The sequence below is a fragment of the Bipolaris zeicola genome, assembly GCF_000523435.1.
Source record: "Bipolaris zeicola 26-R-13 unplaced genomic scaffold scaffold_30, whole genome shotgun sequence".
NCBI classification, from domain to species: domain Eukaryota; kingdom Fungi; phylum Ascomycota; class Dothideomycetes; order Pleosporales; family Pleosporaceae; genus Bipolaris; species Bipolaris zeicola.
This window is the reverse complement of record NW_006912079.1, coordinates 124,712-150,718: the sequence shown is the minus strand read 5'-3', so window position 1 is coordinate 150,718 and position 26,007 is coordinate 124,712. Positions and strand designations below refer to the sequence as shown.

At 52.2% G+C, this 26,007-nt stretch overlaps 13 protein-coding genes across 13 annotated transcripts; 9 read left to right on the top strand and 4 right to left on the bottom strand.

Moving 5' to 3' along the window:
- Positions 1–41: 41 nt before the first annotated feature.
- Positions 42–608, top strand: COCCADRAFT_34597 (uncharacterized protein; the record flags this gene model as incomplete). The annotated part of the gene is made up of 1 exon (XM_007711519.1): positions 42–608. One exon carries the CDS (start codon positions 42–44, stop codon positions 606–608), a length of 567 nt encoding a protein of 188 aa, XP_007709709.1.
- Positions 609–1,346: 738 nt separating this feature from the next.
- COCCADRAFT_89279 (uncharacterized protein) lies at positions 1,347–1,857 on the top strand (the record flags this gene model as incomplete). The annotated part of the gene is made up of 4 exons (XM_007711550.1): positions 1,347–1,462; positions 1,518–1,662; positions 1,712–1,770; positions 1,824–1,857. The coding sequence occupies 4 exons, from the start codon at positions 1,347–1,349 to the stop codon at positions 1,855–1,857; spliced, it is 354 nt and encodes a 117-aa protein (XP_007709740.1).
- A 1,145-nt stretch (positions 1,858–3,002) lies between these two features.
- Positions 3,003–3,263, top strand: COCCADRAFT_89281 (uncharacterized protein; the record flags this gene model as incomplete). The annotated part of the gene is made up of 1 exon (XM_007711549.1): positions 3,003–3,263. A coding segment is annotated over one exon (261 nt), but the record flags the coding sequence as incomplete, so codon positions are not given.
- A 910-nt stretch (positions 3,264–4,173) lies between these two features.
- COCCADRAFT_89298 (uncharacterized protein) lies at positions 4,174–4,434 on the bottom strand (the record flags this gene model as incomplete). The annotated part of the gene is made up of 1 exon (XM_007711548.1): positions 4,174–4,434. The coding sequence occupies one exon, from the start codon at positions 4,432–4,434 to the stop codon at positions 4,174–4,176; it is 261 nt and encodes an 86-aa protein (XP_007709738.1).
- Positions 4,435–5,629: 1,195 nt separating this feature from the next.
- On the top strand, positions 5,630–8,076 carry COCCADRAFT_24165 (uncharacterized protein; the record flags this gene model as incomplete). The annotated part of the gene is made up of 2 exons (XM_007711498.1): positions 5,630–5,973; positions 6,210–8,076. 2 exons carry the CDS (start codon positions 5,630–5,632, stop codon positions 8,074–8,076), a joined length of 2,211 nt encoding a protein of 736 aa, XP_007709688.1.
- A 1,354-nt stretch (positions 8,077–9,430) lies between these two features.
- On the top strand, positions 9,431–11,335 carry COCCADRAFT_2893 (uncharacterized protein; the record flags this gene model as incomplete). The annotated part of the gene is made up of 4 exons (XM_007711487.1): positions 9,431–10,193; positions 10,242–10,372; positions 10,432–10,504; positions 10,554–11,335. 4 exons carry the CDS (start codon positions 9,431–9,433, stop codon positions 11,333–11,335), a joined length of 1,749 nt encoding a protein of 582 aa, XP_007709677.1.
- A 503-nt stretch (positions 11,336–11,838) lies between these two features.
- COCCADRAFT_89389 (uncharacterized protein) lies at positions 11,839–13,306 on the top strand (the record flags this gene model as incomplete). Its single annotated transcript, XM_007711547.1, has 4 exons — positions 11,839–12,042; positions 12,108–12,186; positions 12,246–12,776; positions 12,915–13,306. The coding sequence occupies 4 exons, from the start codon at positions 11,839–11,841 to the stop codon at positions 13,304–13,306; spliced, it is 1,206 nt and encodes a 401-aa protein (XP_007709737.1).
- Positions 13,307–13,840: 534 nt separating this feature from the next.
- Positions 13,841–15,163, bottom strand: COCCADRAFT_89318 (uncharacterized protein; the record flags this gene model as incomplete). Its single annotated transcript, XM_007711546.1, has 2 exons — positions 13,841–14,911; positions 14,972–15,163. 2 exons carry the CDS (start codon positions 15,161–15,163, stop codon positions 13,841–13,843), a joined length of 1,263 nt encoding a protein of 420 aa, XP_007709736.1.
- Positions 15,164–15,543: 380 nt separating this feature from the next.
- On the top strand, positions 15,544–15,747 carry COCCADRAFT_89430 (uncharacterized protein; the record flags this gene model as incomplete). The annotated part of the gene is made up of 1 exon (XM_007711545.1): positions 15,544–15,747. A coding segment is annotated over one exon (204 nt), but the record flags the coding sequence as incomplete, so codon positions are not given.
- Positions 15,748–15,948: 201 nt separating this feature from the next.
- Positions 15,949–17,753, bottom strand: COCCADRAFT_89454 (glycosyltransferase family 57 protein; the record flags this gene model as incomplete). The annotated part of the gene is made up of 2 exons (XM_007711544.1): positions 15,949–17,302; positions 17,350–17,753. 2 exons carry the CDS (start codon positions 17,751–17,753, stop codon positions 15,949–15,951), a joined length of 1,758 nt encoding a protein of 585 aa, XP_007709734.1.
- Positions 17,754–18,916: 1,163 nt separating this feature from the next.
- Positions 18,917–20,498, top strand: COCCADRAFT_89308 (uncharacterized protein; the record flags this gene model as incomplete). The annotated part of the gene is made up of 3 exons (XM_007711543.1): positions 18,917–19,459; positions 19,516–19,814; positions 19,871–20,498. 3 exons carry the CDS (start codon positions 18,917–18,919, stop codon positions 20,496–20,498), a joined length of 1,470 nt encoding a protein of 489 aa, XP_007709733.1.
- Positions 20,499–21,408: 910 nt separating this feature from the next.
- Positions 21,409–23,090, bottom strand: COCCADRAFT_2888 (uncharacterized protein; the record flags this gene model as incomplete). Its single annotated transcript, XM_007711486.1, has 2 exons — positions 21,409–22,819; positions 22,897–23,090. The coding sequence occupies 2 exons, from the start codon at positions 23,088–23,090 to the stop codon at positions 21,409–21,411; spliced, it is 1,605 nt and encodes a 534-aa protein (XP_007709676.1).
- Positions 23,091–24,470: 1,380 nt separating this feature from the next.
- COCCADRAFT_57150 (uncharacterized protein) lies at positions 24,471–25,163 on the top strand (the record flags this gene model as incomplete). Its single annotated transcript, XM_007711542.1, has 1 exon — positions 24,471–25,163. A coding segment is annotated over one exon (693 nt), but the record flags the coding sequence as incomplete, so codon positions are not given.
- Positions 25,164–26,007: the final 844 nt, after the last annotated feature.

Genomic DNA, 26,007 nt, shown 5'->3' with positions numbered 1-26,007 from the left:
TTTGCGTATTCAGACGGCAACTGACAGCGTCAAGTTGCGACATGATTGTCTCGAGCATCACAGCCAATCTCTTCCTCGGCCTGGTTGTCTTAACGTCGGTGATATTGATCGTGATCATGATTTACCTGCTCATTCGATTCGTCAATCGGGACAAGAGAAAAGTGAATCCTCGACAAGACTTCGAGCCGGGGCTTCTCGACCCCGAAAGCGGTCGCGAGTCTCGTCTATCACATCGACTTTCCCGACAGCAAACACAGCAAGAGCAGCGAGAGGATCTGTTGCAACACTACTCGTCAGTGTCACGGCCGCCATCTATCGAACTTCTTCCCGAGATCAAGACTAGTTCTAGTGATGACAGAGCAAGTGAGTGGTTGGAACAGGGTGTTAATGATAAGGGGTTTGATGTGGTTGATGGGGACCTTGGAGAAAAGAAGCCCGAGATGCGACAGGTTGAGGTCATGAAACCAAAGAAACACCTGAGATGGGAATGTACAGACGAAAACATGGATGGCCGTGACAGAGTGCCCGGGGTAGCTGAAAACACAAAAGGTGACGGGACAGCATGTACAAAGTACCCGCCGGAGAAGGCACTCGATGTGGCTGTTTGATCTGAACATATGGACGGCAACCGCATCGCTGGTTCAACCACTGACTTCGAGCTTCCATTGTCTTCGCCAAGTGTCCGAATGTTTTCAGTGTCGCTAGTCCTCGGAGGGTTCCGTGTCAGCATTCTATCAGCACGCGGTTATGTATTGGTTGCTCAGCCAGTGTGCTTGCAACAGCTGATATCATGCTATCGAGGACGGCCAAATTCTATGTGGCCAAATGATTTATGTAGCGTATTGTTGAGCAGAGAAATTCAGTATTTGTCAAACATGGTCAATGTGCAGATGCACGGAGAAGCTCACGTGGTCATTGTTCTTGCGCCTGTTCCACCGGCTAAGGCGTAAGCCTCACAGACATGAGCAACGAACGCTGATCAGCAGAGATGCAGATACAGGGGTGAAAGACGTTGCGGTAGGAACATGGAGGAGCGGATACCCTTGGCCGGTTTGGGGTTAGCGCCGACGCTCGGGCCGACGCAGCGACTAAATTTCATGACTCTCGTAAACAACGACTGTTTGGGCTTGATGCCTTGAGCTATTTCTCCTCTAGTTCACTGATACGGTGACTCTCTCTCTGCACCCAAGGGCCAGAACTCTCTATCAACGCGCCCATTTCCGCATACGTAATCGCAGCTGCGTACCAAAACCGCGCCGCCGTCTGCCCCACTCGCTTCCCTCAGCCGCGAACACCCCACCGCACGAGCACACGAGCGCCTCTATTCGCGTCACCCAGCTGCAAACATGTCGGGCGATCTGGATATCGACTTCACGCGCCGGAACAAGAAACCGCGCCCGCTTTCTGAGCATGAGAAGGAGAAGCTGGATGAGTTTGTCGACGCGATCCACTACTCGGCAAGGTCGGTTGTTTGTTCAAGGAGCGGTCAGCGCGGGATGTACTGATGCTGGCGATAGGTACTCGGACGACGTCTACGAATATCGCCATGTACAGCTGCCCAAGCAGATGCTGAAGGCGATTCCCAAGGACTACTTTGATGGCGCACGAGGCACACTGAAGTTGCTGTGGGAAGAGGAGTGGAGGGCACTGGGAATCACTCAGGTACGGGCGCCCGACTGGATATGCGTACTGCTTGCTGACATGAAGACAGAGTTTGGGATGGGAACACTATGAGGTACATGAGCCAGAGCCGCATATTTTGCTCTTCAAGTAGGTTTTGTTCTTTGTGAGCGTACAGCAAAGCTCGGACTGACTGGATACAGGCGACCTATCAACTACCAGCCGCCTATGCACTGAAGAAGAGGATGCCTCGGCGCGGCTTCCGGTTTTCTTCACGTCAAACGCGACACGCGCAACATTTGCGCAGACTATGACAGCACTCGACATGGCCTATTTTTTCCTTGGGATACCTTCCTGCTTGTTTGTCGATTTAGAGCGAGAGACGCTAGATATAACGACGATATGATCATGGCGAAACACATGATGCGCTACATGGCCCCCCATACGAGGCATGTACTTGGGATTCCATTATGCGATTGGGGTGACGAGTGCCCAGACTTTGTACATACAATTATCACAGGAGCTTTGCCGAGGGCATGAGCAATCAGCAGATTCCATGAGATTAAGTACACGGGTATTTGACTGTTGTAGTAAAGAAATCAACAACTGATCCCATTTTGAACTGCAATTCTTTTTTTTGTCTTAGTGGTGATGTCAAGATGCTTGCGAAGGATGACGAAATATCTTACACATGATGCAGAAAATACGCAACTAACAAGTTGTTCCACGGAGTACTTAGTACCCATGCGTGCACAAAGGATTTTCTCACTCGACACTAAACTCAAGAAATCGTGTACTACCATCAACATTACGTTTTAGAAAGAAACATATTAATAGGCGCCAAACGCGGATATAAAAAAAACTAAATCCTCAAGACTAGCACCATACCAACTATCTGCCACCATGAGTAAGAGAAGAAGAAAAGAAAAAAAAACAGTTACCTCGAACGTGACAGAAAAAGACCCACCGCTCGCTCATACACGATTAACATTTTTAGCTGCAAGCTTGTTGGCGATTAGCCTAGTAGTAGTAGTAGTAGTAGTAGTAGTAGTAGTTGGTAAGTCATTCCTCACGTGCGCTTCTGCAACGTTGAATACTAGTTGTCGGTATAAAATTTCTTGATGTTTAGAATGGGATAGTGGATTTGAGGGAAATAAGATATTATACGTGTTGGAGAAATGGCGGGAAAAAAAAGGAAGTAGGTCTGGGTTGGAAAGGATTTCTTTTGGTTAATATGAAGCCAGGTTGTATCTACCAATGCATACGGATGTAGGATAGTCTCACAAGCTCGTATAGTATGTAAAAATGAGCAGTTCGTTGCCCAGTTTGTTTGTTTAGCCCAAGTCAACTTGCGCTTTTACGTTGTAGTGCAAAGAAGGAAAAGATTCGAGAAGGGAAAAAAAAGGACACGAAACCCGCTTCGACAAGCCAAGATACTATGGGTCTTGTACGATGTACAGTGGGCAATGCTAGTAGGCGTTATAAGAAGATTGATTGATTTTCATCGATATTGGTGCGTAGTATATTGCCATGTCAGCATTGGCATGGGGTCCCCAAATCCCGCGGCAAGTCTTGGAAACTTTAAAAGCTTAAACGGGGGAAATAATACCCCAGACCCCAGCTCTGAAAATCAATGTGACTAGAGGAGGGTGAGACGCAAAGGATATACCGGATTGTAAGGATTGGCGATTCGCCTTGTCGCGACAACCTTATAGCCACGTCTCAATGAATGCAGTGCGCGCGCTACAGTTTCCGTGTTTCAGAAGGTGTCGTCGTCAGCGAGACAATGATAAATGTTAAGTGGCTCTACATCAGATGTATGAATCTCCTAGCATGAGTAATCTCACACCGCCAGACGGTACAACATGACGTGAAGAGGCAGGCTGTCGGTGTAGGTTGCCGATGTAAGTAAGTAGTAAGTAAACATGGCTCGTTGATCCTTGACAGACGGCAAATGCGACGACTGAAGCATAAGAAGACGGGTGCAGAGCAGGCAGGCAGGTAACAATGGAGGATTGGATGCGGAGAATAGCGGCCCGACTTGCCAAACGATGCCATTGGGCTAAGCATAGTTTGCTCGCGTAGGCTGTCACATGCAGATCCGCGATCAAAGATCTCGTAATCGTAACCATGGAACCCTGAGGTGTCGGAAAATTGACGCGGTTGGGCGGAAGTAGACAGCCTCGGAGTTGGCCAGTGAGGGAGCGCGGAGTGTGAGGGCGCGGAGCAGAGGTCCAGGGTGGTGACGGGCCTTTGGAGGGTGATAACGACTAAGGGCAAGGTTCCGTTGTTGAGAAATTGGAACACGGCCTTTAGCGAGGCCAGATAGGGCAACGCAGCGAGTGCAGCTGGGGGACCCACCGGTCGCTTTGCACGAACATGACCCAAGATTGAGGTCGCTGGCAGTGCAAGGCTAAAAGGCTTGGAGCTTTTACGTACACAAGCGTAGATCTCGACCGTCTTACAGCAGCAGGCAAGGGCAATTGACCGCGGCTCGGGAGCGACAAGGGCGAGAAATGGGGCTCCGGAGGAACAGACGAGGCGGGTATGACATCACGGGGAAGAGAGGTGGACGGTAGATGGGATTGGCGGAGCATTCCGGATGCTGCGCATTGCCGGTGGTCGGAGAGCAAGACGTTTTGCCTGAAGGGCGAGCGGTGAAGCTATCGTGGGCAGGGTTGGAGCGGAGCAGACATGGCAATCAAGGGACCCACTAGCATGTATTTCTAGGTATGGGTAGGGCACTGTGGAGAAGACGGTCGCGCGACACGTGCGGAGGGCGCCTATAGGAGTAGGTACTATGGCACAAACCATGCAAGAAGGGTGGTGGTGATTTGCAAGTCGAATAGGATTTCTGGTATAGTCAGCGAGCGGGAGAGTGACATGTACTTGGTTGGTGCTACTGCAACGGTGTGTCGTATACGTAAGCAGGTACTTGCAATGTCGGTGCTAAGTAGTTACGTACACACATGCAGCGTCTGAGATTTGCAGGTGGCGAGGGAGGAGGGCTGTGTGTGTGTGGCAGGTCGGCGGGATCGGGACAAAACGGTCGGTTGCAAGAGTGACAGGCAAAGCAAAGGGCAATGATGTCGTGGGCAGGCGTGGTGAGCTGTGAGGGATGGGCAGTCGTGTGCGTCGAGTCGTGGGTGACGTGCATATGCCAATGGCCCCAAGTATGGAGTCTGGTAACGAGTGCATAAGAGTAACTGGCCTAGACAGGCAGACTGGGGCGTGAGTAGTGCAGCGCAGCAGATAAGCTCCTGGGCTGGAGTAATGGAAAGATCAAACGATGCAGGTGGGGGAGCGGTCGTGCGTCGGCCATTGGCCCGTCGTGCTTTCCTTATCTCTCGGCTGTACGTAAGATAGCACAAAGCAGGGACGGCGCTAAGCCCCATCCGTCCTACTGCCCTGCCCATCCGTGCGCGGTCCATGTCCAAACCCATCCCGAGCACATGTCTGCCACAAAAGACAGTGCCGGCGCTCTCTCAAAGGCAGAAACATATACATACACTACACACATACATACACATTCACCCATCTGCCCTGCCCTGCCCTACCCTCCCCGACAATGCACCACCCCTCTCCTCGCTCCACGTCCTAGCCCTCCGCCCCAGGACCAGCCCAGGCTTCTCACGCCGCTCCCGCCCCGCCGACGTCGCTCCATCTCCTACACTGTAGTAGTTGGGCACACGTTCAATGACGGCGCGAACCATCAGCCACCTCATTCTCCTCACAGCCGTTACCGGCAATCTGGGCCCTTGAGCACCCGCTGTCTTGTCCCTCTCCATCCCTCCATCCCTACCTCCCTCCCTCCGCTGCATTACCCAAATATATTTGCTGTTCTTGGCATAGCCCAATATCCAAAGTGACCTCGCCATCTCCCACGCGATAAGACCTGCCACATACCCTGCTCCGATAGCAAGACACTTGCATCCTGATCCGCAGTCTGGCCAACGGCCCGTAGTCTCTCATAGCCTTATCGCCCCCCTTCCACGCCAGCTGCCCAGCCATGACGGCCGTAGCAATGCAGCAGCCGGCCATGGGCCCACGCCCAGTCGTCTCCATAGCACCAGCTCGCCCTCGTACAGTACACAAGTCGCCCTCGACCAAGGAGAACCTGACCAAACCAACCTCAACCAACGGCCCCGTCTCCAACATCCGCTCGCGGAGAGAACGCCCGTGTGACGCTTGCAGACGGAGAAAGAGTCGCTGTGTGATACACGAGGGCGCCGCCCTGTGTGTCCTGTGCGAGTTCCACAAGCAGGACTGTACCTTTGTGCAAAGTCCTCTGCCCCGCAAGAGAAAAGTCGTCGACGGCGAGAAAAAGGATTCGCCCAGCAACACAAAGAAGAGGTATGTCTAGGCTCCTCCACTGCCCCGCGTTCGAGAAAATGTCCGATGGCTCGCTTGGCCGACGAGCAACCACTACGTACATGTACCACGCCAAACTGTCACGTGCTCACGTGCCATGCACTCTACCTGCCTTCCCTCCCCACCCGTCATGTGGTTTGTATCCATTGCCTTTTTAAATCTTCGTTTTCGACTTGTGCTTTGTGCGGCTAAACGGCATGACTGATACCGTCTGCTAGATCCGTCGACTCGGAACCTCCTCCATTGGCACTGTCGACCCCCACCATCACAGCAACGGCGCCAAGCCCACCATCACAATCACAACCACCACAACCACCACCAACACAGCTGTCCCACGTGCAAAGTCTGCACCTACCTCAGCTTGGAGAGACGCTGGGCCTGCAACGGCGCCAGCACAGCAGATACATTGGTCTGAGCTCCCCTTTCGACTCCCTACTCATTGGCCTCTCTCAATTCGATACCCGTAACGAATCTACTTTTGATCTCGGCACCCTTCGACGAGTAAACGATCATGAATGCTTCATCATGCTGCCTGACGAGAACACGCAAGATTTTGCCGGCGAGTCCGAGGCACTGACTCAGGTCGAGCAGCTTGTGCACCCACATGGCCCTGCCCTGCTAGACTTGTATTTTCAAGTAGTACATCCAAACTACCCCATTATCCAAAAGCACCTTTTCGTCGAGCGTTATCGTAGTGGCGATCGGGGCTTCTCACCAGCCCTTCTAGCTGGAATGTACATTCTGGCCCTAAATTGGTGGTCCTTCAACCCCAAGCTCGCAAGCTATTCCAAACCCGATGCAGCTCGATTGGAAGCGGTTGCAATGAAGGCATTGACATTGTCAATGGAGCGTCCTAAACTGTCAACTGTGCAGGCAGGTTTGTTGTTGCTCCAGCGTCCAGAAGCAGATTCATGGAGTCTGACTACGCAACTGGTCGCCGTTGGCCAAGAACTAGGCCTCCATCTTGACTGCTCCTCATGGTCGGTTCCTCTCTGGGAGCGTGGATTGAGGAAGCGCATCGCATGTGCGTTGTACATGCAGGACAAATGGAGCTCGTTGATCCACGGTCGCCCCTCACATATCTTCAATGCTAACTGGGCAGTCAAGCCCATTACTGAAGAAGACTTTATTGAAGAAGGAGACGGATACGAGACACGGCAAGAAGAGACCGAAGACGAAAAAACAGACAGCCAGCGAGGACGGATACTGTTTGCCCAGATGATCGGACTTACCCAAATCATGGCAGAAGTCATGGATACATTTTACACCCAAACTGCCATCCAAGATTTTGCAAATGCAGGAAAGAAGTCCACCGAACTCATTCTGGCCCGCGCCAAGCCTGTGCAAATAAAGCTCCGCCAGTGGCACGAGAAGTTGCCTGCTGAAGTTAAGATGAACACGCCGGAGAAGGGCAAGCTCACGTCGACTGGCTATCTGCACCTCGCATACTTTGCGACAGAAATCACTCTGCATCGACGCATTGTGCAGTCTCTTGACTCGACCAACCCAGACTCTTACGGTCTTTTCATGTGCCGCAGTGCTGCGAAGACGCGATTGATCTCTGCCATGGACTTTGTCAACCGCCTCAAGCCAGAACATCTGCAGGCCTTCTGGTATTTTGCTTCCAAGGTCAACTTTACACTCATCGGAACGTTTGGGTCGTTATTGTGGGCTACGGCGCCCGCCAAAGAAGAGGCCGAGTTCTACAAGCTGAGGTTGTGCGAATATCGCTGGACCCTGTCTGTCTCTTCCAAGCGCGCCGACTTTCTCGATTACGCAGTCTCCATGCTGGACGCTAGCCGTGCGATGTTAAGCAACCTAGCGGAAAAACCAAGTCTGGCTGAGCAGATTAGCAATGCTGGAGTGCCCCCTGCAGCACCTCCACGACAATACTCATCCTTCTCGAACATGGGGCCGCCACAGAGTTCCAATGGGTCGGGAAGGTATGAGCAGGAAGACATTGATATGGCCGACGGTGATGACCTCCAAAGAATGTCATCTGGCGAAAGCTTTGACGGGTTCCACGATGGCTCGCAATATGGTAGTCGTCCGCATACGGCTGGCAACTCGCCTCGCTCTCAATGAGCAGGCTCTTTATAGGATTGGTGGTTACGATATTGAAAAGGTTTTGGTTATTGGGTGGTATGCACTAGATTTTGGTGGTTACGATTCTCAGCGATTCAGCGACATCTTTACTGTTGGATGGCAGGCGTTATGTACTGGTGGTGCGCGCAGATATACCACAAGAGCTTTCACATATTGCGCGAAAATGGCGCCATATCGCGACACACAATGTCCGACACATGTGTGGTCAGCTCCATCTGCTTGCTTTTTTTTGCAGAAATAGTTATGATCTCATGTTTCATGTTAGCGCAGGCCGCGCCTTCGGTTACATCCATTGGCCTTAGAGAATGAAGCATCGGTATTCTGTCTCTTTTTGAGAGCAGCACAAGCAGTTTCAGCCCAGTAGTGAGTTGCAGTGTCACTACAAAAGAAAAATAAGCACAAACAACTTGGAAAATGTCATATAGTATAGTGACGCTAACATGGTGTGGTGATATTATAGTCAACTGAGCTGAGCAGTGGCTGTGTGCATAACATTGAAGCTATTCAGAGAGACAGGGCCAGCTTCGCCATGCCCATGGTCCGTCGTTGATGCGGGCTGCGGGAGTCGGGTGGGCCCGCGTGCCGCTTCCTCTTGCTCTGAACAAAAGCACTGCCCACGCCACGTCGGGAATAAGCACACCCATCCTCTCTCAGCCATTTACCATTCATGGAAAGGACCAGGTGACCTGCTCATCTACATTGGCATACTTCACCTGAGAAGCAAGTGTCATGTTGTAACCAACAAACAACAGTCGCCATTGGCACAGTCGAGCGGCACACCCTCAACCCCTCAACTCACCACAACTCGTCATGTCAAAAGCCAGAAAAAGAAATGTCCCGCCTCCACCTTTCGCTTCGAGCCAGAGGAATCTGGGCTGCCCTTTTATTCAACCTCTCAGTTGAAGAGAGTGAGAGACACAAGAATGCAGGCAATGGCATCGCCTAATGCAGCTTGTGGGAACATGTCGCTTGGCAGCCTGCCGTAGCTCTCAGCCGTAGCATAAAAGATCGGGCGTTGTCTTGGGCAATTTGGGGGCTAACCCTCAGCTTCCTGTCGATCCTTCGCGGTGTGAGCTTTCTAGCGGATAGACAGCTGAAAGGAAGGATTACGCAGTCTGGTTGCCTTATTGCCTTTCTCTCTTTTTCCCACCGTCTGGGGTTGCCCCTGAACGTTACAGTCGAAACCTTCTTTTGCTACGCTTGCATCCACTACAGTCTTGGTACGATTTTCGGATCGTCCTACATATACAGCGATAAACTTTGCTGTCCCTGGACATAGTACCCCCACTCAAGCATCACTACATCTTATTCCCTCCCCTTCACCCACACTACCATGACCGACGACGACAGCAAGGCCTGGGGACGACGCCTAGTCATATGTTGCGATGGGACTTGGCAGTCGAGCGTCACTATCGAAACAAACGTCCCATCCAATGTCACTAAACTATGCCGCCTGATTGCCCGTGTTGGCTCGGATCAGCATGACCCCTCGAAAAAGTTTCACCAGATTGTCTACTACGATTCTGGGGTGGGGACAGGAAATCTCAGCTCTTCTGAAAGGAACCGACAAGGCGGTACAGGAGCCGGGTTGGCAGAGAACGTCATTGAAGCATACAACTTCATCGTGCAAAACTATGAGCCGGGCGATGAAATCTTCTGCTTTGGCTTCTCAAGAGGTGCCTACACTGCGCGTGCAGTTGCAGGACTTGTCTCCGACATTGGAGTCATAGCACCCATTAGCATGCAGTTCTTCGCGACACTATACAGCCTGTATCAGACAAATGACGAAGGTGTTGACTTTCGCGAAACACAAGCGTGGAGGTGGTTCACTGAAGGCAAGCTGAGCAAGAAGGGAGAAGAGATGAAGAAGCAGGGCGTGGATGTTAAAGCAATTGGCCTGGACGATCTCAAGCTACTGGCAGAGGTGTGGGAAATTCGACCGCATGGAGAACTCGCCGTCAGTGAAGACAGCAGAAAGGTGAAAGTTGTCGGTGTTTGGGACACTGTTGGATCTTTGGGTATACCAGATATGATGGGTCTCAATCTAGCCTCTCAGAGAACGCAATACGGCTTCCATAATGTCAAGTTGACAGAGAGTAAGTCGCCCAACTAGAGCTGTGAGATTGCTACTAAGCGCCTACTAGATATTGAGCATGCATTTCAAGCCCTTGCGCTAGACGAACGACGCAAGGCTTTCCGTCCGACTCTTTGGTATATTCCAAAGGACCTTGTCGACGATCCAAACCGACGTACACCTGAACTCAAGCAGGTCTGGGTATGTACTCCAGCACAGCCTATCTGAGACAACAAACAACCTAACAGTAATCTATTTAGTTCCCTGGTGTACACATCAATTGTGGTGGCGGCTCACAGGACGCCCTTGGGGAGATGAAGGGAGACTCAGAGAGTCGGTCCCCGATACGAACTCAGCCAATGCGAATGCTAACTAGGTTTAGACATATCAACAGCGACTCTTTGCTGGATGCTTCAAGTCATTTCCCCGCACTTGACTATAGACCGACACGCCTTCTCAATGCATCTCAACCAATACAAGCGTTGGCTGTTCCGTATTCGCTACGCCTGCACTTACTACCACCCAAATACGCTGCAGAAGATGTGGAACAGTGTCCCGAAGCTGCCATCTATTCCATTCTTGAGCTCTGGTGACAAGGAGCTAAAACTTCCGCGTGCTGCCTCACCACATGCGCATGAGAAGTTCGACTTCAGCTGGGGCACTGGCCCGCTTGTTGACTCGTATACCGCAATGTATTACCTGAACGGTATGCATATACGCATGCCCGGCCATGAAAGCGGTGAAGAATACGACGAAAAGTCAAAAGTGCACACGTGGACCAAATTGAGAGACCTAGGTGTCACGAACGAGTACCTTCACCCCATCACCTACTTTCGTAGTCTGATAAAGGGCTGGGAGTCGCACTCGCCGTTGGCAAAGTCATGGAACAGAGAAGCTTGGAAAGAGCAAGGCAAGATGAGGTTTTGGTGGTACATGGATGGTGAGAAGGAAAAGTGCGCGCTGCCTGAGTGGGTAATTCTCCCAGACGAATTGAATGGCGACTTCAATTTTGAAAGGAGGTGGTACAACGAGTGCGAGAGTTCGGAGAAGACACTCGAGAAGCTTGCTAGTATTGGAGAGTTTGGCAGGGAAAGAGACTTTTTGGAGGTGATGGATGAGAGGCTGGGATTGGCTGCGGGCCGGCCCTCGAATGTGGCGCCATGAGCAGTGTTTATGCCTTTGCTGACTTTCGGTAAACAGACTGATAAAAGCACATGTTTTGTTTGTGGAAATTGCTATAGTAAATTTGGCCATGGAGAGAGCAGTTTAAGGCCCAAATTGACAATTTTCGGTCTCCAGTAAACTTCAATCTTTTCAACCCCTATTTCTTACACGATGCACTCCGCTGTACTTGCTTCATGCGCATAGTTTTCTCGTAGTGACATGCTAACAAATCAACGCCGCATCAAAAGGCAAGTGCAGTTGGCCCGGGTCGTCCAAAATGCCACTGTTTGGCACCTGCACCTTCCTTCACCTCCCCTCCAACAACGTCATCAGCCCCCAAACATAAAAACCTCAAGACATCGTACTTTGCACGCCAGAAACACCTCTTCTCTTCCCCCCAACTCTTCCAGTCACCTTGGCATCCTCCACTCCAAGCATCAACCTACAAAACTTCCTCGTATCCCACCATTTGGCTCACCATGAGCGAACATCTCAGCGAGAAGATGTTTTCCGATACGAGCAGTCTTGCTAGCAGCCAGTCAAGCCAGTTCAAGAACCTACTGGAGGCTATGCTCGAGAAGCTGAAGACGGATCCAAGCAGCGTCACGGTTGATGATGCTCGTCTTCTGTTTGACAACTTCACTGCGAGTGACGAGAGAGCGGTCCGCATTATCTCTGCCGTGGAATATCTGGCTATTGCTAACAAGGTGTGCATTATCAGGAATCTAGTCATGCTCAGACTCATCACTGCGAGCTGCTGACGGCTGTCAAGGACTTGCATGACAAGGTGGAGAGCAGCCCTGGGGAGGTGACTATAGAGGTGCTTCGTACCACTCAGAGTGTTGTTAGCAGTGAGTACAGATGCCTGTCACATCCCCGATATCTTCTTTCCACGCTGACACTACCATAGAAATGCAGAAGGCTCTCGGTCACACCAACGTTCCCCATCCAGAAGTTGAAGGCGAGCTCCAGGAGGAAATCGCCAAGATCGAGCCCAAGATTGTGCAAGGCACAGTGACAAAGGCGGAGGCCGATCGACTCCATTCACTCGAGTCTCGTGCATATGGACACACTGAGAAGGGCGGTATCACTGCTGCCGCTCAGTCTGTTGTTGCGAGACGTGAGCGTCAGCTATCACTAAGTGGCGGTCCCAAAGCCTTGCAGCCCTCGGAAAGTGAACAGCCTCAACCAAACAAAGGAAGCTTTACATCACCTGAACAGCAATCTCAGCATGACAAGGAGGAAAACATTCTGCAAGCAGCGGACGCCGTCAAGGACAAGATAGAAGAGGGTACTGTGACCAAGGAAGAGGCTGGTCATCTACAATCGCTTGAATCTCGCACTCATGGTGATACCATAAAGGGAGGTATTGCTGCTACTGCTCAATCAACTGCTGCAAGGCGCGAGTCGAATGCTAGCGATGCGTATCCTTGCGCTGACGGTACGAATACCCTATCCCCCCAAGAGCAACCCTACCACGGCACAGAAGAGAGCCTTCATCAGGCAGAGCTCCCAATCCGACTGAAGATGCAGAAAGATATTACCATCACGGAAGCCGAAGCTAACCTTCGCCAAACAGAGCTCGCAATCCGACCAAAGATCCAGGACAACAGTAAGAACACCCTCTCTCCCCAAGAGCAATCCCACCATGACAAGGAAGAGAACCTTCGCCAAGCAGAGCTTGCAATCCAACCAAAAATCCAGGATAGTACCGTCACGCCAGCTGAAGCCAACAAGCTCCACTCATGCGAGATGCGTGCTCATGGACATACTGAGAAGGGTGGACTGGCCGCGACAGCACAGTCTGTTGTTTCCCATCGCCAGAGAACTCTCAGCGACATCTCCAACTCGCCTCATCCCTCGGAAACGGATGCTGGACCACGCAAAGAAGATACTGCTGTTAACAAGGAGCCCAAGAAGGTCGAGGGTGACTTGGGTGACGTACGAAAGGCAGAGAACGAGGCCCAGTGAGATCGTTTCGAACAACGCAGCTTTGTTTGCTGCCATGCTTTTCAGAAGAGCGTCATGAAAATGATTCTCAACATATGTTTGAGGAGGAAGGTTAATTCGTGAGACGTGCAGGGGACGTTGAAGCCAGATATGATCAACAGCAAGGACGATACGAGCATGTATGTTTAGATGAACCAGCCTAGTAGCTTCCTAATGAATTTCACTTTCTTCAAATCGGATTTTTCTTTCTTTCCTTTCTTGAACTGCTGTTTTTGGTCACATTGCACAACTTAATTCACTGCTTGTGGCGATCAAGTTGGTGGGTAGAGGACAGACTCAAGATAACAAAAGGCATCATACAAGTGATGATGCTGGAGCATTGTCTATGGTATCGAAATGCTACATACCCATTGATACTCAAGGGGGGGGGAAACGAGGAAGAAAAGAATTAATGACAAAAGTCCCAGAACCGCTGAATGCAAAACGGTCTCCCACCACGCCCACCACAATCGACCAAACAAGAAAACACAAAGACCAAGAAGCCAAAAAAAAAGACTACTTGATCTCCGTCTTGCTCATCAAGTCAGCAAGGTCGTCAACCTTGGCATCCTTGTCCTGCGCCACATTACTCTCCTCCGCCTTCTTATCATCTGCCACCTGTTTCGCTGCACGATCCTGCACCTCTCCTCTCTTCTCCTCCTCGTCGCTTTCTTCTTCCTCATCCTCATCATCGCTCTCCAGCTCATCCAACTCATCCAGACCCCAGTACTCCTCATCGTCAGCCTTCTCACCAGACTCCTCCTTGCGTGCATCCAGGACCTCACGCAGCTTATCGAGACTGGGGTCTTCCTCGTCGAACTTGTTGCCGTTGATTTCGATGCGGCGGAGGAGCGGGAGAGCGGTGTGGGAAGCGGAGGCGAGACCTGCGAGACCCTTTGCGTTGATTTCGTTGAATTGGAGGCGCAGGACTTCTACTTTTTTGTTTTTACCCTTTTCCAGGGCGGCGGCGAGGGCAATGCCGCCGCGACTGCTGAGGAGGCAGTCGCCTACGCCAAGTTCGCGGAGGTCGGTCCAGTTTACTACGGCTTGGCTGAGGGCTTTTGCGCCCATGGCAGTGAAGGTGTTGTCTTGGAGGTCGAGGGTGTCGAGCTTGGTCAGGTGTGCGAGGCCGTTGGTGATGAGGTGTGAGATACCTTCCTGCCTGATACCGTTTTGCGTCATCTTGATCGTCTTGACGCCACTGTTTGCTGCGTATGCCTTTGCCCATGCGGCCATACTACCATTCTCCAGGCGATTGCGACCGCAGATGACGAGCTCGAGGTCTGGTACATCTTTGCCTTCCTTGCGCGCGGCTTCCTTCTTTGCGGCAAGTGCAGTCAGCGCATCGGCGACGAGCACACCAGCAGCTGGGCCGAGACCGTTGTTGTTCAGGTAGAGGTAGCGAAGTGGGGTATGTTGCGACAGAAAGTCGACGAGCGGGGCAACAGTGTTGAGACCGAAGGCATTGTCGGAGAGATCGACGGTGTGGAGCTTTGGTAGCGTGAGGAGGGACGTGAGGAGGTGTGATAGCGCAGGTGGGATCTCAGAGAGAAGACGAGAGGTGAAGATGTCGGCGAGGTTTGCGACCTGTTGTTCATATCAGTCAGTGCCCCTCAGTTGGCGACAACAAAGGGAGGTTTTCCATACCTGCAGATTCTTCTTGGTCTCCAGAACCTTGGCCAGCGCCTCGCTGGCTTCGATACCCAGAGTGTTTCCCAGAAACTTGACCTCTTCCACATCGTCGTTGGTCTTCAACTCCTGAATGTGCGGCTCGATGTCCGCCGCTGTGGTGAGTTTCAGGCCCTTGCCCTCGATAGAAAAGACCTTTGCGCCAGCCATAATTGTGTTTGAATGTCCCTTGCAGTCGTGGTAAAATGCAGTCTAGCAGGGGGCGAGTGAATAATATTCAACGGGCGACAAGGTCGTGTGAGTCGTGGGGCGCAATGTTTTGGCGGGCGTAGTGGGGGTTGATTTGCCTAGACCCGTTGAAATCTTGCAGGGGGTTTGCCTTGTGCAGTGGCCGCCGCGGGAATGCGCGCCAAGACAAAGCCGATTGATGACACCATGCCCGGCGGGAACTTTTGGTGCGCAATTCCGATTGCTAAGCATCTTTCCATTCACCACCACCACACATACACGCACAAAACATGTCGTCAGGTATGGTTCCGATAGGATGGAAATATATTAGCGACGCCAATTAGCTGACGCAAGGAATTATAGCGCCACCCACTGCCGCCAATATGGGCTCAGACCTCAAGACATCCGAAAAATCGAAAGTGAAGCCCTGCTGCGTCTGTACCGACCAGAAAGCGAAGCGCGACGAATGCATGCTGTTCTCCACCTCAAACGACGCGCAAAAGGAATGCGCCAACCTCGTCGACGACTACAGGCGATGCATGGCCGGTTATGGCTTCAAGATATAACGCCAATGCACTCTTATGGCGACTGAGTTAACGAGTGGGAAAACATGGACAACACAAGCATATGGGTGGCGTTGAATATTAGACGGCATCGTTTCTTTGCTGTACAGCATGTATCAACAGAATTGGAATCTTCGCTCCAAACGTCTAGCCGGGGTATCTCAAAGAAATACTGAAATCCTCCCACAATCATTCCCTTTGCTCCTAGTTTGTTTTGCTTTTGGCCTTTCCGACCAATTCACTCTTAACCACAAGCCGCCATAGGCACCACAGGTAGCAAAGGCCGAACCCGCCCGTTCCGACGATTGCGTTTGCGACGACCCAGAGATCCGGTTTGTCTGCTGGCGGAGGGAAGAATGCCTCTACGACATGCCATCCGACCATAGCAATGTATATGTTGATGTGCAAAACTTTGCTGAAAACATCAAGTCCGCCTCGGCTGCCTTCATAATAGGCAGAGAATGAAACGGGGGGAAGGCCTAGAAGATATGCCCATAGAAGCGAAACGACAAAGTACGGGACCCGCAGTTCGTCTCTCTTCAACAGCGGGAACATGGTCCACACGCCGAGCATGTTTGCGAGTCCTACCCATGCGCGGGTACTTGGTAGTAGACCTTCATGTCCGCCAAGAAGTAGAGTCATGGGCAACAATGGCAACAAAACATTCTTCTCATGCACCTGGTATGAGCAGAGGAAGAAGCCCCATGAAACCGCTGTGAAGGCGAGCGGAAGAATTTGTTTCTTCGGCTTGAGGAAGATGATCAAACATGGCGGCAGAATGGCGACCGAAGTTGCGAGTAGTGCCAGCCGTTGGAGTGACTGGATCGGATAGCGATGCAGCTTGTGAAAGGTGTGGATGGTACACCAAATGTTGGCGACTTTGTCCTCGAATAGCCCTCGGGAAAAGGGAAAGATGCGATGGATAGACTGTCCCAACTCGAGAACATAAGGGTAGTACCAAGCCTCTCTGTCCCATGGTGTCATGAACCATTCCACATTTAGTAGCGGGGGCACCGTTTGAAGTCCATGGTGGAAGCCAATGTAAACATCGTATGCCACACCTGCAAGGAATGGCAGATACAATATAGCAAAGGCGGCGACAGTAGTCAGTGCAATGGCGAAGAATCGTACAATGTTGATTCGCGGGAAAACGCAAATGCCCAGGAGATAGGCAAAGATGGCAGGCGCATAGAATAGCGCCATCTGCTTGAAGCCCAGAGCACCGACAAAGAAGACACAACCCCACAGTGGCCTCCCAGCGACCACGCTTGACAGTGTGGCGACAGCGAAGCCGAGCATAACGGTGTTGTATTGGAAGTGTCCATGGTCAATCAAGATGGCTCCTGGCTGCATCAATATGGCTACCAATGCAATTGACGATTCCCAGATATTGACACCTTCGAGGCGTGAGAATCGGCGGAGGAAGATGACGAGGGCGGGGACGTAGATGAGATACTCGGATACAAGGACGGTAGCTCGCATGTATATTTTAAGGGACGGATCATCGAGACCGCGCGACTCGTGGAATTCGAACCACTTGGGGTTGATGGCGGAGCCGCTGTGACAGTCAGTATGAGCGTTGCATGTCTAATCAACCAAACATACATGACCCCCAGAAGCCAACTGTGGTACGCAGTCAGAGGCGGATAGTCTAGTCCCCACCACTGCAAGTCATAAAAGTACCACAGTGAGACTGGGATATGCTGTGTGATTTCCATCCAGTGGCGCTGTGCTTCAAAGTCTCCATGCATTGGCGGCGATTGATAGCCCGAATATCCCCAGAGACCGACGGCCCAGCGGAGCAAGCCGACAGCCATGAGTATGAGGGGTATGGTGATCCATTGCGACACGGTGCCTTTTGCAGGCCACAGGAACGCGACGAGGGGAAAGGCTGGTTTCGTTGAGTTTGTGGATTGATCGTGGTCGAGGGTACCGTGTGCGACCTGAGCAAGGGATCCTTCTTCGATCTTTCTCCGCCGCCGCGGTTTATGGACTGCCGGTGAAGCCATGATGACACTGCTTGAACAGGAGTTGCACGGCTTCATGGTTCGGACTCGTGGAAGAATGACTACGCCTTACCGTAGTGGTGCTAGCGCAAACCCGCGTAAGCTCTTGCAAACTGTGCAGGCCATAGTTTCCAACGTCGAGGTAGGCATGCAAGAGCACAGGCAGGACCGTCTGGTCTATTGAAATGTATGTAGATTGGAATTGCCAATTGGGTTACAGTCTATCAAGTTTCTATGGGCAACATCTGTGTAAGTAAAAGTGCTCTGCGCATGGCCAAAACTGGCCGTTTTGCTTTTAGAGCATGCTCATACTCATATGAGTGCATCTCAAGAGCCTTGCTCGCAATATATACAGCTCCACTCTTGAAAATCTACGTCCACGTATCCACGGCAAAAACAGCGTCCCTTGCTGGACCCTGAGCCGCTGCGTTGCTGCAAAATACTGCCTTGACCGTGGCCGGCCAAGTTCGCAGTGGGGCGGTTCCGTCGAGTGTAGCCACACAACGCGTCGCGGCGCAGAGCACGGGCCACCGTCTCCGCTGAAAAGTTCGGCGCTGATCTTTTCTGCGCCTCCAGGTATTAAATGCCAGCCTCTCCCACTCAATCACTCACCGTCTATCACCAATCTTTCACCTTACTTTTTAACCTCGAACATCACCAGTTCGAGCATCATTTGAGGGCTTTCTCGAACTTCAAGTGGGCTACTGAGGGCAACATCCAGTACCAGATCATATCACAAGTCAGTGGGCAACGTTTGGCATTTCCTTGACACACATTCTAGAGGGCACGTCTGTCGCTCGTCAGAGCACGGCAAGATCAACCAGAGGGCTTTGCGCTACTATGAGGGTTAATCTTCCGGCTTCTCGGCCATTGTGGGAACACGCCGCCTTGAGGCTCGGTTTTCTGTGGGCTCTTGTGGGCTTTCCGTGGGCTTGAGGGATATCCGCTTCGTGCGGTCTCAAGAGATACCAGTGGGCTTTTCGCAATTTGAGACAATCAGATCATGCATGCTAGCGCATACGATGACCTTTGGGCATCAGCGCCTGAGCGACGACGCTATTACAGTCCGCTCCTCTCTTTTCTTATTTTCACCGCAATGTCATTGATTTTTACGTCGCACATTTCACAATACTGATACGTTGTAGATCTAGTACATTACCATCAAAATGGGCAAGACCAAGGTTGCGGACAAGTCGTCCAAGAAGGACAAGAAGGCTGAACTTTCGAGCATTAAGGCCGGCCGCGTCACCAAGCCTGCTGCGACTCCCAAGTCGAAGAGCAAGGACATTGCCAAGTCAGTTGCTTCCAACGTCAAGGACAAGAAGAAGTCGAAGAAGGCTCCTACCCCCGAGCCTGAGTCTGATTCTTCGTCCGAGAGCGAGAGCGAGAGCGAGGAATCCGAGGAGAGCAGCAGCGAGGAGGAGGAGGTCACCAAGAAGACCGCCGCCAAAACCAAAGCTGCTCCCAAGGCCGCTGCTAAGGCCGACTCCGATTCTGACTCTTCCGACAGCAGCGAGGAGGATAGCGACAGCGAGAGCGAGAGCAGTGAGGAGGAGAAGCCTGCCCCCAAGGCCAAGGCCAACGGTGTCAAGACCAACGGCGCTGCTAAGGCCAAGGCTGAGTCCAGCGACTCTGAGAGCGACTCTGAGTCTGAGTCCGACTCGGACAGCAGCGAGTCCAAGGACGAGAAGCCTGCTGCCAAGGTTAAGGTTAGTTTTTACATCTTTTTTTCCATGGTTTGATCGTCCTTTACTAACTAATGCAGGCTGCCTCTACCTCCGACTCTGACGACTCCGACGCCGACTCCGACTCTGATTCTTCCGAATCTGAAAGCGACGAGGCCGAGGCTCCCTCCAAGAAGCGCAAGGCTGAGGAGGTTGCCGAGCCTGTCATCAAGAAGACAAAGACTGATGAGCCCGTTGCTGAGGACGGTGTCAAGAACCTGTTTGTTGGCAACCTGAGCTGGAACATCGACGAGGACTGGCTCCGCCGCGAGTTCGAGAGCTTCGGTGAGATTGTTGGCTGCCGTGTCATCACTGACCGCGAGACTGGCCGTGCCAAGGGGTATGTTCTCCAACAAATACATGTCTTTCTGTGCGACCAAATACTGACCTACTTAGATTCGGCTACGTTGAGTTTGCCAAAGCTGCTGATGCCGCCAAGGCACAGAAGGACATGCACGAGTACGAGCTCGACGGTCGCCCACTGAACGTCGACTTCAGCACTCCCCGCCAAAAGCCTGACGCCAATGCCCGTGCCAACAAGTTTGGTGACAAGCGCAGCGCTCCCAGCAACACTCTCTTCATTGGCAACCTTTCATTCGACTGCACCAACGAGACCATCCAGGAGGTCTTCGCCGAGTACGGCAACGTCACTCGTGTCTCTCTACCCACCGACCGCGACAGCGGTGCGCTCAAGGGCTTCGGATACGTTGACTATGGCAGCCAGGAGGAGGCTACCGCTGCCCTTGAGGCTCTTCAGGGCCAGGACGTTGCAGGCCGTCCCCTCCGCGTCGACTTCGCCGCTCCCCGTGATGACAACGGTGGCGGTGGTGGTCGCGGAGGCTTTGGAGGAGGTCGCGGCGGCGGTCGTGGCGGCCGCGGAGGCTTCGGCGACCGTGGTGGTCGTGGAGGTGGCCGTGGTGGCGGTCGTGGAGGTCGTGGCGGCGCTCGCGGAGGCGGCCGTGGTGGTTCATTCAACCGCGGTGGCTTTGGCGACTTCCAGGGCCAGAAGAAGTCTTTCGACTAAGCGTCTTGTAGGCTTCTACGTCGCTCGTATGCATTCTGTGTATTTGCTTTGATCATCTCGAGGAGAGAAAGAGTAAGTAATGTGTGGAGGTTTTTGCCCGTACGATATCGATGTGTGACATGATTATCGCATGAGAGAGGTCCTGTTTTCCAAGGCTCTTATGGGATATATGGCGTTTACTGGAGGGAATAAAAAGTTGCTTGGTTAGATGACTCGACTGTCTGCCATATAGGCTGGGGTCGTGATTAGCTTTAGTTATCTTTAGAGTATGAAACTCTTTGTTGAAACATGATTCATGCCTTTGTATTCTATGCCATTATGTAATGTAGTTGAGACCGTGTAGTTAATGCGTTTATGGGTGACAGTTTGTGTTACTGTCACTTGGGTCAGATCTTGTTCTGACAACATGTCACTCGCAACTGTGGTACCGAGTTTGTTTCTAGGTTGGAATCATGCAACACATTACTACCTTTACCGCTTAGATAATTAAAAGAACTACACATTTGACAGAATTGTGACACAGCAATATGATAAGAACTTTAAATGAATTGTTGTACACACACACAAACACCTTCCTTCAAGTCAACTATCTAGCGAGAGATACGACGAGTGATGCCTCGAAAAAAAGAAAAACTGACACAAACAAACAATGTTAGACTAGCAAAACAAGCGGCGAAAAAGAAAAAAGGGAAGGAGAGAGGGGGTAACTACGCAAAAAACAAATGCAGAAACAGAAAAACAAAGTAAAAGATCGGGAAAAAAACAAAAAGAGGCCACGCCATAGAGAAACTTCCATAGATGAAATGAATGAAAGTGGGTGAGCGGCTCAAAAACACATGTACACAGGGACCCCCAAAAAAGAGAGAGTGGAATGAGTTTGGAGTTTAAGCGTGTGGAAAAAAAACCTCCCCTATACACTCTCAGCATCAGACTCGACATCTGTATTATCGAGCTCAAATTGCTTCTCAGCATCAGCATCGAAGCACGTCTCCCAGCACAAGACTTCGCTGGGGAAATCCTTCTCTACGCTAGGCCGCTCACGCACGAACCACGCGAGGCCCGCGCCCGCGATACCAAAGAGGGCGAGACAAGTCCAGAGAGCGAGATTAGTGGTATCTACGCTAACGTCGTCGCTAAAGTAGTAAGTGGTGCCGCTGACGGCGACGGCGAAGGCCTTGAAGAGACTGGCGATTTGCATCATGCCTACGACGGTACCCGCGGAGAAGGCGTCTGGGGTGGTGTTGAGGACGAGGAGGGAGACTACGACTACGGCGGCGTCGGTGAGGAGGTGTTTTGCGAAGATGGAGAAGGTGGAGATGATGGGGCCGACGCCGGAGCATGTGACGACGGCGGCGAGGAAAGGGGTCAAGATGTATGTTGCGGGAAGGAGGGCGGAGAGGGAGCGGTAAAGCTTGACGAGGCCGTGCTTGGAGGTTGCACAGGGGACGGCGTAGAAGACGACGGCGCCGGCGAGGCCGCGGACGCCGAGGACGATGATGTTGAGCCATTCGCAGGGGAGGCCCATGCCGCCGGATTCGGTGCTGCTGTGGCCAAGGTGAGGGAGGACGACGTCGAAGGTTGAGGCGTGCAGGGATAGGAGGCAGAAGGAGGATAGGAGAACCATGAGGGAGGGGGCCTGGAGGAACTGGCTGATGGTGATGGGTTCTGGACGAGCAAAGTCCACGAGCGTTACGTTTGTGTCGTGCGAGTCGCGGCGGAGGAAAGCTGCCCTCTCACAGTCGATGTCTGCAGCGTCTGCTGTGCGCTCGTTGTGGTTAGGCAGTGTCTCCTTGAGGAAAATGCTTGCCACAAGTGCGATGATGAACATGACAATTCCGCAAGCCAGCTCAGAGCCCAGAGTGGGGTAGTTTTGCCATACCATGTTGTATGCTTGCAGACTTTCCGAGACCATGAGTTGCATAATTGGGCCCATGGAACCGCCGAGGGAAATGACGGGTAGGCGAGCAACGTTCTTTGCGCGTTCCTCTGCTGTTGTGCTCAAATCTCCGAGCATGGTTAGGGTTGTGCATACAATGGCCGAACTGACCATGCCTGCAATGAATCGGAAAATGGTGCAGCCAACAAGTGTGGTCGCAAATCCCATGCATAAGCAGCAGACAAACATGCTCCAGAGTCCGATGAGAGTCACACGCCGTCTGCCCATGCGATCCGCGAGATAGCCCCAGAAGAGGCCTGTGGTTCCGCCGAATGCGTATGCGCAGTCGAGTATACTTCGGAGGTAGGATGAGGATAGAGTGCCGCAGAAGTCGGAAGATGAGAGGAGCATTTGGAGTTGTGGCTGTAGGCTCGACGCCATAATGCTGTAGGCAAAGGTTAGTGTTAGTCCAGGGAGGTTTGGCAGCCCGTTACGATTGAGCGCCAGTGGGAGAACACATACGCTTCGGCGAAGAAGACGAGGTAAACCAGCACCAGTTGCCCTCTTTGCGACTTATCCGCACTATCCGGTATATCTTGACTCTCCATCTCTTCCTCGATTTCTTGTTCCTCCTCTTCAACCATAGACACCTTGTCATATTTGCCCAGATCCTTCACTGGGATCAGTGACCGCGTTCTCCTGTGGAAACCCAACATTTTTGCAAAAGAAACCCAAACAGCCTATCCTGGAATATTCGAATGTGCGGTAGAACAGTGTACCGCGGGGGAGAGAGAGCGTAGGCAGGCACGTCCAGCGTGAACCTGTGTGTATAGCGACTGCGACGGGTACAAAGGGACCCAAAGGAAATGGAGATACAGATGGCGAGAGAGCGACAAGAATGGACTGTCAAGGGAGTGACAGGCTCACTGTGGAAGAGAGATAATAGAGACTGGACGCTCACGACGGCGGCGGCGGCGACACCAACATGGCGCGAGGGGTTTGAGCTTGATGGAGCGTTTGAAACAGAAGGAGTGGTGCGTCGCGCGCCCATTGGATCTCAGCCTCCCGCCCTAAAGCGCTAGCCACCACCCAGCGCCAAGCCGCTTAACGCGGTCCCATGTGATGTCAGATTGAGATGGTTCTCGCCCGTGAGCCACCCCTTTGGGACGTGCTCAGCCAAGTCGGGGTTCAAATAAAGGTCATGGTTTCGCTAATGGGCGCAGCATTCCATGCGCCCATCCGGGCTGTTCAAATGCTTGCTTTGGCCAAGACTTACAAGGTACCGGGAGAGAAGAATGGGTTGGCCCAAGACAACAAGACTGGCAGAAACAATGGGCGTTAGACGGTCCGATGCGGGAAGACTGGATTCGAAGTCATCTTACCACCGAGATGTTTGTAACAGGTTTATGGCGACGTGCAGTGCGGGAAGTGCGCTGGGTAGAACCAGAGGGGCGCGGCCTCAGGGGTTTTTGTACCTTATCCGAGGATATTCTTCCAGAATGTTTGGAATGGACTATATATATGGGAGGGTCCAGTGAAAGACACGACAGAGCGGTTCGATGGTGCAACCATGGGCACGCGCTGTTGAGTCATGCCTTTTCGGGGCGGATGTTATATTGCATGTTCGGTGGTTGGTCAGTCATTTAACGATCCCTTGGTGGAATTGTGGCCCTTCAAACATATTGATGCTTAAATTAGTTCTACACACTTCTCGTCTACGTATGGCGAAAAAGAAAAGAAAACTCCAGACTAGGAAAATGTGCTCTAGTCCGGACTGTGAATCATACATTACCTTTCATCGGGTTCGGTATTGGGTATTTCACTTGGATTACTTATTGGGAGCCACAGTACCACATCCCCAAGTGCATTCCATGAATTATGTGCAGATACATAGAAGACAAGTTTCTCGCGGGCATGTGACCAAGTGTGCGACACACCACAAGACGACAACACCAGGCGGAGGATTCTAATTTAATAGAATTACGAGGATGCATGTCTTGTATACAACAACGAAACAGTGCAGGAGGGTGTGTAATTGGGGTAGGCCTGTATGCTGGTCTGACAAGAAAAAGAAAGTTAAAAGGAGATTACAACTGTCAGCAGATGGTGCTGAAATCATGGCAATACTAGAGCCGTATTGGCACATTTTCAACTTTGTCCTAGAGCACGAACAGCGACCGAAGATACAAGCCCTGATTCCGTGGACAATATCGAGATCTTCACCTCTTGTACTTATCCATTTCCTCGAGGGACTGGTCGAAGAATCCGGAGCCGCTGCCTATCCATGTTGGGTCTCACACGAACTGCGAAGGAGTAGTCATAAGTACAACCACTGCGACTATAGTATCCGACTGTTCCTTGGTCATTTCTTGCGCTGCCTTGGAGAGGTAAATGCAAAGATCGAGTGGTTTGCGGTGGACGCGAAACCGCTCTTCCTTTTCCACTGGTACGGCAATCCGCTTCAGCTAAAGGTGCGGCATAGTGTCTTTAGCATCACGACCAGATCGGGTGAAGAGTACATTGCCGACTTCACAATCGAACAATTTGGCTACCCCAGCGAGATGTGGTTCATGGGGAAGCAGGAGTATGTTGAGAAGTGTACGACAGGGCAAGAGATGATGCAACCATGCGAGATGGAGATTGCCAGTGCGATGGAAGGGAAGATTGAGACGACAGGCAAGGTGGAGGTTATCAGAGAACTGTGCAGAAAGTTAGATTTCAGAGCGTGGAGGCGATGGGATGAGGACAGCAGGATAGAGTGGTTGGAAAAAGTGGTGGAAGAAGCGTTGAAGAGGAGAGGAGAGGAGAGGAGAAGGGGGGCAAGGTGTATTGATGGTGGGTGCCAGTGTGGGTGATTGATAGATAGGGTGTAAGTATGTACACTACTTGGTAGCAGTGGCCTGTGTGGGTCCGCGGAAGCCGGCGGTGCGCGTCTTGGTCCGTCTAAAGCCGTGCCAGCCTCGAAATCGATAATGGTCGTCTGCCCTGCATGCGCAGCCCTAAACATGACCTGCAGGTTGACGACTGTTTCGGCCCCCACACGATACCGGTGAATAAGTCGAGACAGTGACGGGCCAATCAGGCGGAGTTGCATACGTATGTATGTCTGCGTGGACCCAGAACAAGACGGCGCTGCGGGCGACGAGAAGCGCGAGGACACGGGTGCTGTACGAGCATGCGACTAGGGGAATTGCGGATCGGGTGGAGCTGCGCATTTGTGCAAGTCGCAGGTCGCGGGGCGGCGGGTTTTATCACCAGCAGTCGGCGGACCAGAAATGGTGACGAGGGTGAGGATGGCGAGATGACCTTTATCCATGCACAGCCTGGACGCCTTGCAGCGTGAGCGTGTGAAGGGCTCGCACTAACACCCGTTCCTGCGCTGCTTGGGGCTGACCGGTAGCCTTGGCATGGCCTCTGTGCCGTGGATGCTCTGGCCGTGACAGCTCGTAGTGCTCGACAACTGCACACTTGCTGCCGCTACTGCACATGCCCGGCGCTGCAGGTGAAGAACGGACGAGGGCGACGATGGTTGTTCGCGAATGACGGCCGTCGTGGGCGAGCAATGGGCAGTCTTCTGGGTTCAACTCGTATTGATCCGGGACTAGAGGCCATTGTGGCGCATCGGCTGTGGGG